This window comes from Oncorhynchus tshawytscha, linkage group LG27 (genome assembly GCF_018296145.1).
Source record: "Oncorhynchus tshawytscha isolate Ot180627B linkage group LG27, Otsh_v2.0, whole genome shotgun sequence".
Lineage (NCBI taxonomy): Eukaryota > Metazoa > Chordata > Actinopteri > Salmoniformes > Salmonidae > Oncorhynchus > Oncorhynchus tshawytscha.
In genome coordinates, this window is record NC_056455.1 from 1,249,953 (window position 1) to 1,261,445 (window position 11,493).

Consider the following 11,493-nt stretch of genomic DNA (forward strand, 5'->3'; position numbering starts at 1 on the left):
ATATGATTAAATATTATCTGATGTTGGTTGTGTGAGGTATCTGCATTTGTGCACTGGAGCATAATTATGAGATTAAACAACTGCTTGCTACTTGCCTGTTTGTGTGTGTGACAAGAACTGAGTAACATGGTGTGACCTGCATGTTGCAAAACTGTAGATAACAACCCAGCAGGTGCTTTGTCCTTGTGTTTGTATGTAAAAATATTGAGCACATGGTGTGACTTGCTGTATCTTACAAAGTTGTGATAGGGAGGGGTGGTCATCACGAGATTTAACTGAGATGGAAAAATACTGAACACAATAGCAGGAACTGAGCAACTGTTATAACTAGGCTGCGATACCAGAACAGTAAGAATCTATACATCGACAGAGGGAGGACTCCAAGAAGCGCCAAGAGGCAGGGACCCGCCTGAGCACCCTCAATAGGCCGAGCAAGTTTAAACCACACCCAGCCTCTACTGTGATAGGCCAACAGACGGGTTGGAACTATGTCCATCACAGTATAAGAACAGTTTACATACATCCTGTCAGTTCTCTGTTCTGCCCTGCGTGGTATTACAGTGAGCCCGTATATACGAAAGTTGCATTTGCCATTTATTACTTAGCTAATAAAAACATAGTATACAATCAGTGACTCATTGTTATATTTATCCTGATACCAGATTCAAATTTACGCAAGTAACACTTTACACATGGCCATTATGGACAACTGGTGTCAAACAAATATTACAGCGACCTGCGATGTGTAGGGTGTTTGCCTTTCATGCCAGCAACCCGGGCTAGCTTCCCTACCCCACCATTCACTATAATATGCTAGCAGGTTTACCAGTAGATTCTCACATACCCAGTTTATATGTTCAATCAAATTAACACAATACATGACAAATAGATCACAAGAGTCAAATTGTGAAATAAAATATTTATTGGTAAAAACACCTAGCTAATGCAGACAGACAGAATATGTACATTAGGCTACTGCACTAGCAGTGATTACTCCAGAGCAGAACATTTATAAAGTACTCAAACAGGTCCCTCCACATCACTCTTCATCCATGGCAGTCTTGATGATCTCACCTCTTCTGCTTTTTGCCGCCTCCTCAAACTTAGTGATGGCCTCATTGCAATACTTTTTCTGTGATAAGAAAATAGAAGCCATTTCAATCTGGTATATTCATAATTTTCCACACACACATATCTTAGAGATACAGTATGCCTAGATTTTCCACTTAGAGGCCTGTATTTATAGGACACATTTGATCACCTGATGGATTGTCAGCACTAGTAGAGACCTGGGATGGAATGTTTGATCTGCAGCAAAACCAGGCTTAATGTACTCCTATTAGTTTTAATACATAACACTGCATCAAAAGGTTGGTCGGTCCTCATTAAAGTCCTGGAGATCACTTCATTACTCCCTTTTGTTTACAAAGCTCTATTATACAAGCTTCTGACTTACCAAACTTTGTTGTTAAAGTATAAAAAAGTGATACCAAACCCGTTCACAGGTTTGGTTAACTCTTGAAATTCCTCAGGTCTCCACCAAACTAGGTAAATACACTTAGTTTAATGCTCCACCTTTTTGGAATCAATTACAAAATTCACTACAGTTTAAAACCAAGGTGAGAAATGAGTTCACAGGTGTGCAATTGTTTTGATTGACTTTAATGATGTCTGATGTTCTAATGTAATGCATTTCTTATTGTATCTTGTAGTTCTTTTATTTTAGGTCCTCTGGGCACCATTAAAAAGGAAACCCTGGTCTCAATTGGGATCCCCCGATTAAATAAAATTGTATAAAATATGTAATTGTTGATATTCTTGTTCTACCCATATACAGTAAATCACACAATAGGAGGAGCACTAAACCTACTTAGTTATCAATATTGGCAATAGGTATAATTTGTTACGGGGATTTCCAAAGACCTAGCTCAACATAGAATGTGGAATGTCAACTTACAATGTGGAATTTCTGCTTCTCTTTCTGGAGTTTGAGGAACTCTTCCACAGTCAGATCATTCACACTCTTCTTCAGGGAGATGAAGTTGCAGCTGGGTGAATGAGACTTATGCTCCTTCCTGAAACAAGAGTCATGCCATGATGAGGAGAAAACACTAGCAAGGGATCAATAGAAACAACAAAATTGTATCCTATTTCTAGTGTAGCAATTGAGGAGGAAAAGCCAGATCTGAGCTTGAACTAGCCTCGGCTCCCAGTCTTCACTCACTGGGCAGAGGCTAGACATTCACTACCCATAGCCTGATTCATTATCTGGTGAAAGCTAGGCGGTAGTGTGTCCAGATTTCTAGCACCTGAAACATGCAAAGATGTAAATACATGCATGCATCAGGTGATTTTGTCTAAAATAAAGAAACTACTAGACAACCAGTAGAGTTCAAATTTGATTTTTAATCAACATTGTCTCGCAGAGGTCCTAAAAAAGGACCCTTTTCAAATTATTGTATTGCTATATCTCAGATGGTATGTTAGTGTTACCGAGTGATCACCGGCTGATGAATCAGGCTTTAACAAGCAACCTTGTAGTTACACACAGACCTCTTCAGAGTATGTAGCTAGCTATCCCAAGAATGTATGCTTAATGAGCATAGTCTGGCCTGCCATTACCCTTTAAGGTCGGGGTTTAAGGACCTTGTGTTATTTTCAGAGGTAAACTGGCTCTGGCAGACATTTTTAGCAGTTCATGTGCAATGAGTTGAATTTATTTAACATGGATGCTTATTATGGTAACAAAAATAATGCAGTGTTTAATGACAACTGTTTAAGAACCGGTATTGCTGAAAGACCAATAAACTAAACTGCAATACGGTTCTAGAAACATACAACCCTTCACATTCATATGAAAATAATTTAAAAAGTAAAATATACACTTTCTGTTTTAACTGTCCTTATCACAGTTGTAGCCATAGATAATGATAGAGGCTTCTAGTGACCAAAAGGTCGTTTTAACATGGGCAGCGTCATTGGGGTCTTGCACCATTTTAATGTAGTCCTTCGGTTCCACACAAGTGTTCGGTGCACGCTAGATGGCTAATTAGTAAAGGCGGTCACCTCTTTCTTCCGCCTGGGGTCTGAAAGCGCTGCGATGGACATATGGCCCTGTGGAAACGCTAACTCTAAAAGTTGCATAGTAATTTAAAAGTTTATTTTCTGAAAATAACCTCTCACTGATATGAACGATAACTACGTTCCTTATGTTTTTTTCAGACCGAAAAGTAGCGTCTATGCATGTTGTAGTAACTAGCTTAAACACTTACCATCCGAGCCTACTAAATAGCAATAAAATACACAATTAACCAATATAGGCTTCTTTAGCCATGATCATTGTCTTACAACTCACTCTGGGTCATCATCTGGCTCCCAGCCCTCCAATTCTTTGAGACAGAAGAAGCACTTGGCTATGTCCGGGCTGTTCTCTGTTGGTGTGTGGATGAATCCAGCTTTGGCCATCTGGAATGCACAGCAACAAACTAACTTAATCGTGGTAACGTTTTCGCTAGTAGATTAGACCAGAGTGAAACAATTGCATACGCATAATTTAGTGTAACCTAACTGGGAAAAGTGAATCACCAAATAATGGACAACTTTGTGTAGTTAGCTAGCTACTACGTGCATTTCTGAAAGTCATGGCCGAGCTAGCAAACGTTAGCCAGTTTGTTTCGTTAACTAACTTACGTTCTCTGGAGTGCACGCGCAGCCCTCTTCGAACGGCCACCCCACGTAGGTATTCAATCTGGTTTCATAAAAGTACATTTTCGTATGGTCTTCACTAAAGGGATCCATAACGCGTTCAACTAATAGTTTAAAATAGCTAGCAAAAAACTCACAATAGCAGCAAACGAAAATGTTTTTGAAATTTCGGCGGACGTTTGCCTGCGATGTTTTGATTGGTGGGTGGCTAGTAGCGTCATGACATTATACGTCGGTCTTGGTGTTTGGGTAATGTAGTCTTGGACGCTGATTCGTCAGAAACAACGTTAGCCTTTTTTGCATCCGTCAACAACTGGCTGATGCATTTCAAGCAAGCTACAGCGCCTAAACTACCTTCAGATAGTTATTATGGGCATAACTTTGTAGCAAATAAATTACTTGAAAGCGTCGTACTGTTTACCGATTATTCCTTGGTTCTGGCCAGTTATTATTACAGCTAACAGCGATGTGCTGTTGAGACTTTGGCTGAGTTCGATGTCTTTCGACGGATACAGCTGCTAAAGTGATCTGGGCTGCAGCAGATGTGTTGATTTGTACTGGGCGCGACGAGCTGTATGTCTTCAACACACAAGAACTGAAACTGACGGTAGGCTGAATCTCAAACATTACACTTCGCCCACTTCAATTTACTAAAGGTGATTCAACGACAAGGAACTGATTATTAATGAACGCTGTTTACACACGGGTGAATAGCAGGTGAACTGATTATGATAAACACAGATGAATAGGTAATACAATTAACGGATTATTTATTAACACTGACACGAGTAGCAGCAGGTAAACATGACAAGGAACTGAGTATTGATGAACACTGAGGTGAACAACAGGTGAACTGAGCATTGATGAACACTGAGGTGAACAGCAGGTGAACTGAGTATTGATGAACACTGAGGTGAACAGCAGGTGAATGGAGTATTGATGAACACAGGTGAACTGAGCATTGATGAACACTGAGGTGAACTGAGCATTGATGAACACTGAGGTGAACAGCAGGTGAACTGAGTATGAATGAAAACTGAAGTTGTAGTAAGGGTTTGAACCTGGCTGTCAGCTGTATGTGATATTCTTAATGGACAAGAAACACTCCTCTTTGGTTGGTTCTTGTCTGTGTTATTCTATGCTGTCCTTCAGTTCCTTAGTCCAGTGGATCATTTGGTGCGGAGTGAGGACAAGCAGTGTGTCTGTGCTGTCTGTGAGAGTGATGGGGTGTACTGTGTCGATCTACCAACTCTGCACCCCAGGTATGAACCTCTTCATTTTAACTACTCAGACTGACCATGCAAAAATGAAATGTATATTTGATAAACCTCTCCCCCTTGTTATCTCTCCTTAGGTCTCCCACTCCCCCAGCTGACCAGTCCCCTGGCCCTGCTCTATTCAAAATGTTGTCTAATTCGCTGGCAGCCAGAGACAAGGGTGTGTGTTCTCTGATTGAGGTGGAGGGTTTGTCTCCCTGCGAGATGCAGGCTGGGGGTTCACTTTCTATAACGCTGCTGACCAACGGAAACTGACTGGAGTTTAGTCTACCTGTCATTACTGTTGTCTACCATGATGACTCAGAAGAAAATGACAGCGCAGGAGTGGTCATGCAACCTGTGTTGGCTTGCGTTTACACCAACATCTTCAACAACAACAACCACCATTTTCATCATTATCATCCTCACCTGGCGTTGGCCATTTTCTCCTGGAGCCTCTCCTCTTCAAGCTCCTCTTCGGTGTCGAAGCTGCCCTCATCAACTCCCCTATGATCCTTTGCAGCCTGCTTAATGGGCGTCTCTGCTCCCTCCGGGATGACCAGGCCTCCGTGTCAGAGTACTACACAGCCCGGAGCAGCCAATCACTTTTATTGTAACCTTAGCCAGAAGAAATGGTGGTCCACAGTGTTTGGTATCAGTGGGCGACGGGGCAGGGTGGTGCTGGTCAGGACCTATGAGGAGAGGCCGTATGGGAGGAGTAAGGTAGCAAGCTTCACGTAGGGGTGTGTGTCGCGGCCTGTGGTGTGTGTGTTTGTGCGCAGGCAGGAAAGGCCTGTAGTATAGCACCGGCTCAGATACTCTAGCCCTGGATCTCCCAGGGGAGCGAGAGGCAGCTCCAAGCCCATGAGAGAGACTGATGGTAGGCCACTGTGAGAGGCAAGACCAGGGTCAGGCCATGGATAGAGGTTGTGTGTGTGTGTTACAGGCACAGTGCAGCTGGTGGCGTTGTCTCTCAGAGGGAGGCTCCAGCTGTTGAGGTAACTGTAGGGGACACCAGTTTGAAGGAAGTTAAGGAGGCCGTGGAGGTGCAGTGTGTGGACTACACATCAGCGGACTTGCCCTCCACAATCACAAGACCTCAACCCAATTGGGATGAGTTGGACTGCAGAGTGAAGGAAACGCAGCCAACAAGTGCTCAGCATATGTGTGAACTCCTTCAAGACTGTTGGAAAAGCATTCCAGGTGAAGCTGGTTGAGAGAATGCCAAGAGTGCAAAGCTGTCATCAAGGCAAAGGGTGGCTACTTTGAAGAATCTCAAATATATTTTGATTTGATTCATGCTTTTTTGGTTACTACATGATTCCATGTGTTATTTCATAGTTTTGCGGTCTTCACTATTATTCTACAATATAGAAAATAGTAAAAATAAAGACAAATCCTGGAATGAGTAGGTGCATACTTCCTTAATTCATTTGATCAATATTATGTTTTTTCTATTCCAAGAAAAACTAAAAACCCTCTGGGTTTCCATTAGGATGGAATGGAAAATACGGTGATGTACAACGTGACGGTCGGTAGTACAGTACTGGGCTATTTAGCTGTGGTTGCCGCCAGTTGTTTTTTAAATTGAACCTTTATTTGACTTGGCAAGTCAGGTAAGAACAAATTCTTATTTACAATGAAGGCCTACCCTGGCCAAACCTGGATCGCGCTGGGCCAACTGTGCACAGCCCTATGGCACTCCCAATCCCGGTTGGATGTGATACAGCCTGAATTCGAACCAGGGACTGTAGTAAAGCCTCTTGTACCGAGATGCAGTGCCTTAGACCATCCCACATACACTCCTCATCCATAACTTCTTCATTCTCTGACACTGGTACCATCCCACATACTCCTCATCCATAACATCCTCATTCTCTGACACTGGTACCATCCCACATACACTCCTCATTATCTGACACTGGTACCATCCCATATACGCTCCTCATCCATAACATCGTCATTCTCTGACACTGGTACCATCCCACATACGCTCCTCATCCATAACATCCTCATTCTCTGACACTGGTACCATCCCACATACACTCCTCATTATCTGACACTGGTACCATCCCATATACGCTCCTCATCCATAACATCGTCATTCTCTGACACTGGTACCATCCCACATACGCTCCTCATCCATAACATCCTCATTCTCTGACACTGGTACCATCCCACATACGCTCCTCATCCATAACATCCTCATTCTCTGACACCGGTACCATCCCACATACGCTCCTCATCCATAACATCCTCATTCTCTGACACCGGTACCATCCCACATACGCTTCTCATCCATAACATCTTCATTCTCTGACACCGGTACCATCCCACATACGCTCCTCATCCATAACATCCTCATTCTCTGACACCGGTACCACCCCACATACGCTTCTCATCCATAACATCTTCATTCTCTGACACCGGTACCATCCCACATACGCTCCTCATCCATAACATCCTCATTCTCTGACACCGGTACCATCCCACATACGCTCCTCATCCATAACATCCTCATTCTCTGACACCGGTACCATCCCACATACGCTCCTCATCCATAACATCCTCATTCTCTGACACCGGTACCATCCCATACGCTCCTCATCCATAACATCCTCATTCTCTGACACCGGTACCATCCCACATACGCTCCTCATCCATAACATCCTCATTCTCTGACACCGGTACCATCCCATATACGCTCCTCATCCATAACATCCTCATTCTCTGACACTGGTACCATCCCACATACGCTCCTCATCCATAACATCCTCATTCTCTGACACCGGTACCATCCCATATACGCTCCTCATCCATAACATCCTCATTCTCTGACACCGGTACCATCCCACATACGCTTCTCATCCATAACATCTTCATTCTCTGACACCGGTACCATCCCATATACGCTCCTCATCCATAACATCCTCATTCTCTGACACTGGTACCATCCCACATACGCTCCTCATCCATAACATCCTCATTCTCTGACCCTGGTATCATCTCACATACGCTCCTCATCTTCATCCCCAATACACTCTCCAACATCTCTCCTGTAAAGGAGAAATTAATGACTATTTGTCTCCCTCTGCTGTTTTCGTACCCCAACAGCATTTATTTCTGTTAATGTTGAATGGTCAAGTCATTGCAAATGTGTACATACCAAGTGCTGTTGTATATTTTACATGTGTTTTGTGTGCATTTATAATGTAGCCTACCTGTAAAATTGAAAAAATTAATTTGAATATCGTCACTTCACTGACAACACATTATCCACACACGAAACATATATTTGACACAGAGAGATAATTTTTATCATTTTTTTCAAAACGTTTCAGAAAGAGTAAATAAAGAAATATTACAAAGGAATGAAGCAAATGTTGTAGATTACTAGCACTATACTCTTTCTAGATGTAGTCCTGTAACAAGACCGTGTAGTCCTGTAACAAGACCATGTAGTCCTGTAACAAGACCGTGTAGTCCTGTAACAAGACCGTGTAGTCCTGTAACAAGACCGTGTAGTCCTGTAACAAGACCGTGTAGTCCTGTAACAAGATCGTGTAGTCCTGTAACAAGACCGTGTAGTCTTGTAACAAGACCGTGTAGTCTTGTAACAAGACCGTGTAGTCCTGTAACAAGATCGTGAGGTCTTGTAAACAAGACCGTGTAGTCCTGTAACAAGACTGTGTAGTCTTAACAAGATAACAAGACCGTGTAGTCTTGTAACAAGACCGTGTAGTCTTGTAACAAGACCGTGTAGTCTTGTAACAAGACCAAGACCGTGTAGTCTTGTAACAAGACCGTGTAGTCTTGTAACAAGACCGTGTAGTCTTGTAACAAGACCGTGTAGTCTTGTAACAAGACCGTGTAGTCTTGTAACAAGACCGTGTAGTCTTGTAACAAGACCGTGTAGTCTTGTTACAGCTGACGAGTTACTGCAAGGTTGGTTTGCAGGGGAAACCCTGTATTAATCTCAAATGACACCCATCACACTCCTATTTCACATATAGAGGCCTATAACTTATGACCCAGCCATTAACCTATGTGTCTGTGGTCTGAAGTAGTCCTGCTGCCCTACGTTGGGAATAGGTGACATTTGAGATGCAGCCGCCAATCATGCTTGCTAATGTGAATATCCTTTGACAGCACTATGATGATAAGGAAGCTATCCGCTAACAATGACTCGGCTACGATGAGTTGATGACTTTCTGAGTTCATTATTACACATGGGGGTTAGGGTTGTGACTGGAGAGGGGGTTAGGGTTAAAGCTAGGGTAATCTCGAGGACAGACTATTGACAGACTCACGTAGCAAAGGATGGTATCGTAGCGTCTGTCAACAGACGTGACCACTGACAAGGAACTTCGTTTTTGGTTTGCTGATTTTTCTGTCACTGATCATTTGGACAAATCACTATTTAACTGGTGTTTACATCTTTCTCATGTCGGAAGGGGATGGGACATGTGGCCCGTGCTTTGGCTGAGAGTTCCTCTTTAGAGGGGTGGAGACTTCACTAGTCTGGTTAGTATCGTATCTCATGCATCTTCCCCAGATCCTCATCCAGCATCTGACGCAATTATTTTAGTTCTGGGTTTCAGAGATTCAGACTAGGGTTAGGGTTGCAGCTGAAGCTAGGGTTAGGGTTGCAGCTTAAGCTAGGGTTAGGGTTGCAGCTGGAGCTAGGGTTAGGGTTGCAGCTGGAGCTAGGGTTAGGGTTGAGGCTGGAGCTAGGGTTAGGGTTGAGTCTGGAGCTAGGGTTAGGGTTGCAGCTGGAGCTAGGGTTAGGGTTGCAGCTGGAGCTAGGGTTAGGGTTGAGACTGGAGCTAGGGTTAGGGTTGAGTCTGGAGCTAGGGTTAGGGTTGCAGCTGGAGCTAGGGTTAGGTTTCAGCTGAAGCTAGGGTTAGGGTTGCAGTTGGAGCTAGGGTTAGGGTTGAGTCTGGAGCTAGGGTTAGGGTTGAGTCTGGAGCTAGGGTTAGGGTTGCAGCTGAAGCTGAAGCTAGGGTTAGGGTTGAGACTGGAGCTAGGGTTAGGGTTGAGACTGGAGCTAGGGTTAGGGTTGAGCTGGAGCTCGGGTTAGGGTTGCAGGGAGCTAGGGTTAGGGTTGAGTCTGGAGCTAGGGTTAGGGTTTCAGGGGAAGCTGAAGCTAGGGTTAGGGTTGAGACTGGAGCTAGGGTTAGGGTTGAGACTGGAGCTAGGGTTAGGGTTGCAGCTGGACCTCGGGTTAGGGTTGAAGCTGGAGCTAGGGTTAGGGTTGCAGCTGGAGCTAGGGTTAGGGTTGCAGATGGAGCTAGGGTTTGGGTTGCAGCTGTAGCTAGGGTTAGGGTTGCAGCTGAAGCTAGGGTTAGGGTTGCAGCTGGAGCTGGGTTAGGGTTGCAGCTGGAGTTTAGGTTAGGGTTGCAGCTGGAGCTAGCTTGGGGTTGCAGCTGGAGCTAGGGTTAGGGTTGCAGCTGAAGCTGGGTTAGGGTTGCAGCTGAAGCTAGGTTTAGGTTTGAGTCTGGAGCTAGGTTAGTTTGCAGCTGAAGCTAGGGTTAAGGTTGCAGCTGGAGCTAGGGTTAGGTTGCAGCTGAAGCTAGGGTTAGGGTTGCAGCTGAAGCTAGGGTTAGGGTTGCAGCTGTAGGGTTAGGGTTGCAGCTGGAGCTAGGGTTAGTGTTGCAGCTGAAGCTAGGGTTAGGGTTGCAGCTGAAGCCAGGTTTAGGGTTGCAGCTGAAGCTAGGGTTCTGGTTACAGCTGAAGCTAGGCTTAGGGTTGCAGCTGGAGCTAGGGTTGGAGCTAGGGCTATGGTTGAGTATGGAGCTAGGGCTAGGGTTGCAGCTGGAGTTTAGGTTAGGGTTGCAGCTGGAGCTAGAGTTGGGGTTGCAGCTGGAGCTAGGGTTAGGGTTGCAGCTGAAGCTAGGGTTAGGGTTGCAGCTGAAGCTAGGTTTAGGTTTGAGTCTGGAGCTCAGGTTAGATTTGCAGCTGAAGCTAGGGTTAAGGTTGCAGCTGGAGCTAGGGTTAGGGTTGCAGCTGAAGCTAGGGTTAGGGTTGCAGCTGAAGCTAGGGTTAGGGTTGCAGCTGAAGCTAGGGTTAGGGTTGCAGCTGAAGCTAGGGTTAGTGTTGCAGCTGAAGTTAGGGTTAGGGTTGCAGCTGGAGCTAGGGTTAGGGTTGCAGCTGGAGCCAGGTTTAGGGTTGCAGCTGAAGCTAGGGTTCTGGTTACAGCCGAAGCTAGGCTTAGGGTTGCAGCTGGAGCTAGGGTTGGAGCTAGGGCTATGGTTGAGTATGGAGCTAGGGCTAGGGTTGAGTTTGGAGCTCGGGTTGGCATTGCAGCTGCAGCTAGAGTTGGGGTTGCAGCTGAAGCTAGGGTTAGGGTTGCAGCTGGAGCTAGGGTTAGGGTTGTAGCTGAAGTTAGGATTAGGGTTACAGCTGAAGCTAGGGTTAGGGTTGCAGCTGGAGCTAGGGTTAGCGTTGCAGCTGAAGCTAGGGTTATGGTTGAGTCTGGAGCTCGGGTTAGATTTGCAGCTGAAGCTAGGGTTAGGGTTGCAGCTGGAGTTAG

The 11,493-nt window shown here is 44.9% G+C and overlaps 1 protein-coding gene across 1 annotated transcript; it reads right to left on the bottom strand.

Annotated features, from left to right (window-relative positions):
• Positions 1-904: 904 nt before the first annotated feature.
• On the bottom strand, positions 905-3,917 carry birc5a (baculoviral IAP repeat containing 5a). The gene is made up of 4 exons (XM_024434224.2): positions 3,691-3,917; positions 3,356-3,465; positions 1,958-2,075; positions 905-1,132 (listed from the first exon to the last, which is right to left on the bottom strand). The coding sequence occupies exons 1-4, from the start codon at positions 3,796-3,798 to the stop codon at positions 1,040-1,042; spliced, it is 429 nt and encodes a 142-aa protein (XP_024289992.1). The 5' UTR covers positions 3,799-3,917; the 3' UTR covers positions 905-1,039.
• Positions 3,918-11,493: the final 7,576 nt, after the last annotated feature.

Coding starts and splice junctions, on each gene's coding strand:
- birc5a (XM_024434224.2), bottom strand. CDS start 3,798: ATGGATCCCTTTAGTGAAGACCATACGAAAATGTACTTTTATGAAACC. Junction 3,466..3,690: donor GCGCGTGCACTCCAGAGAAC/GTAAGTTAGTTA, acceptor TGTGCATTCCAG/ATGGCCAAAGCTGGATTCAT. Junction 1,133..1,957: donor AGAAGCAGAAATTCCACATT/GTAAGTTGACAT, acceptor TTCTTATCACAG/AAAAAGTATTGCAATGAGGC.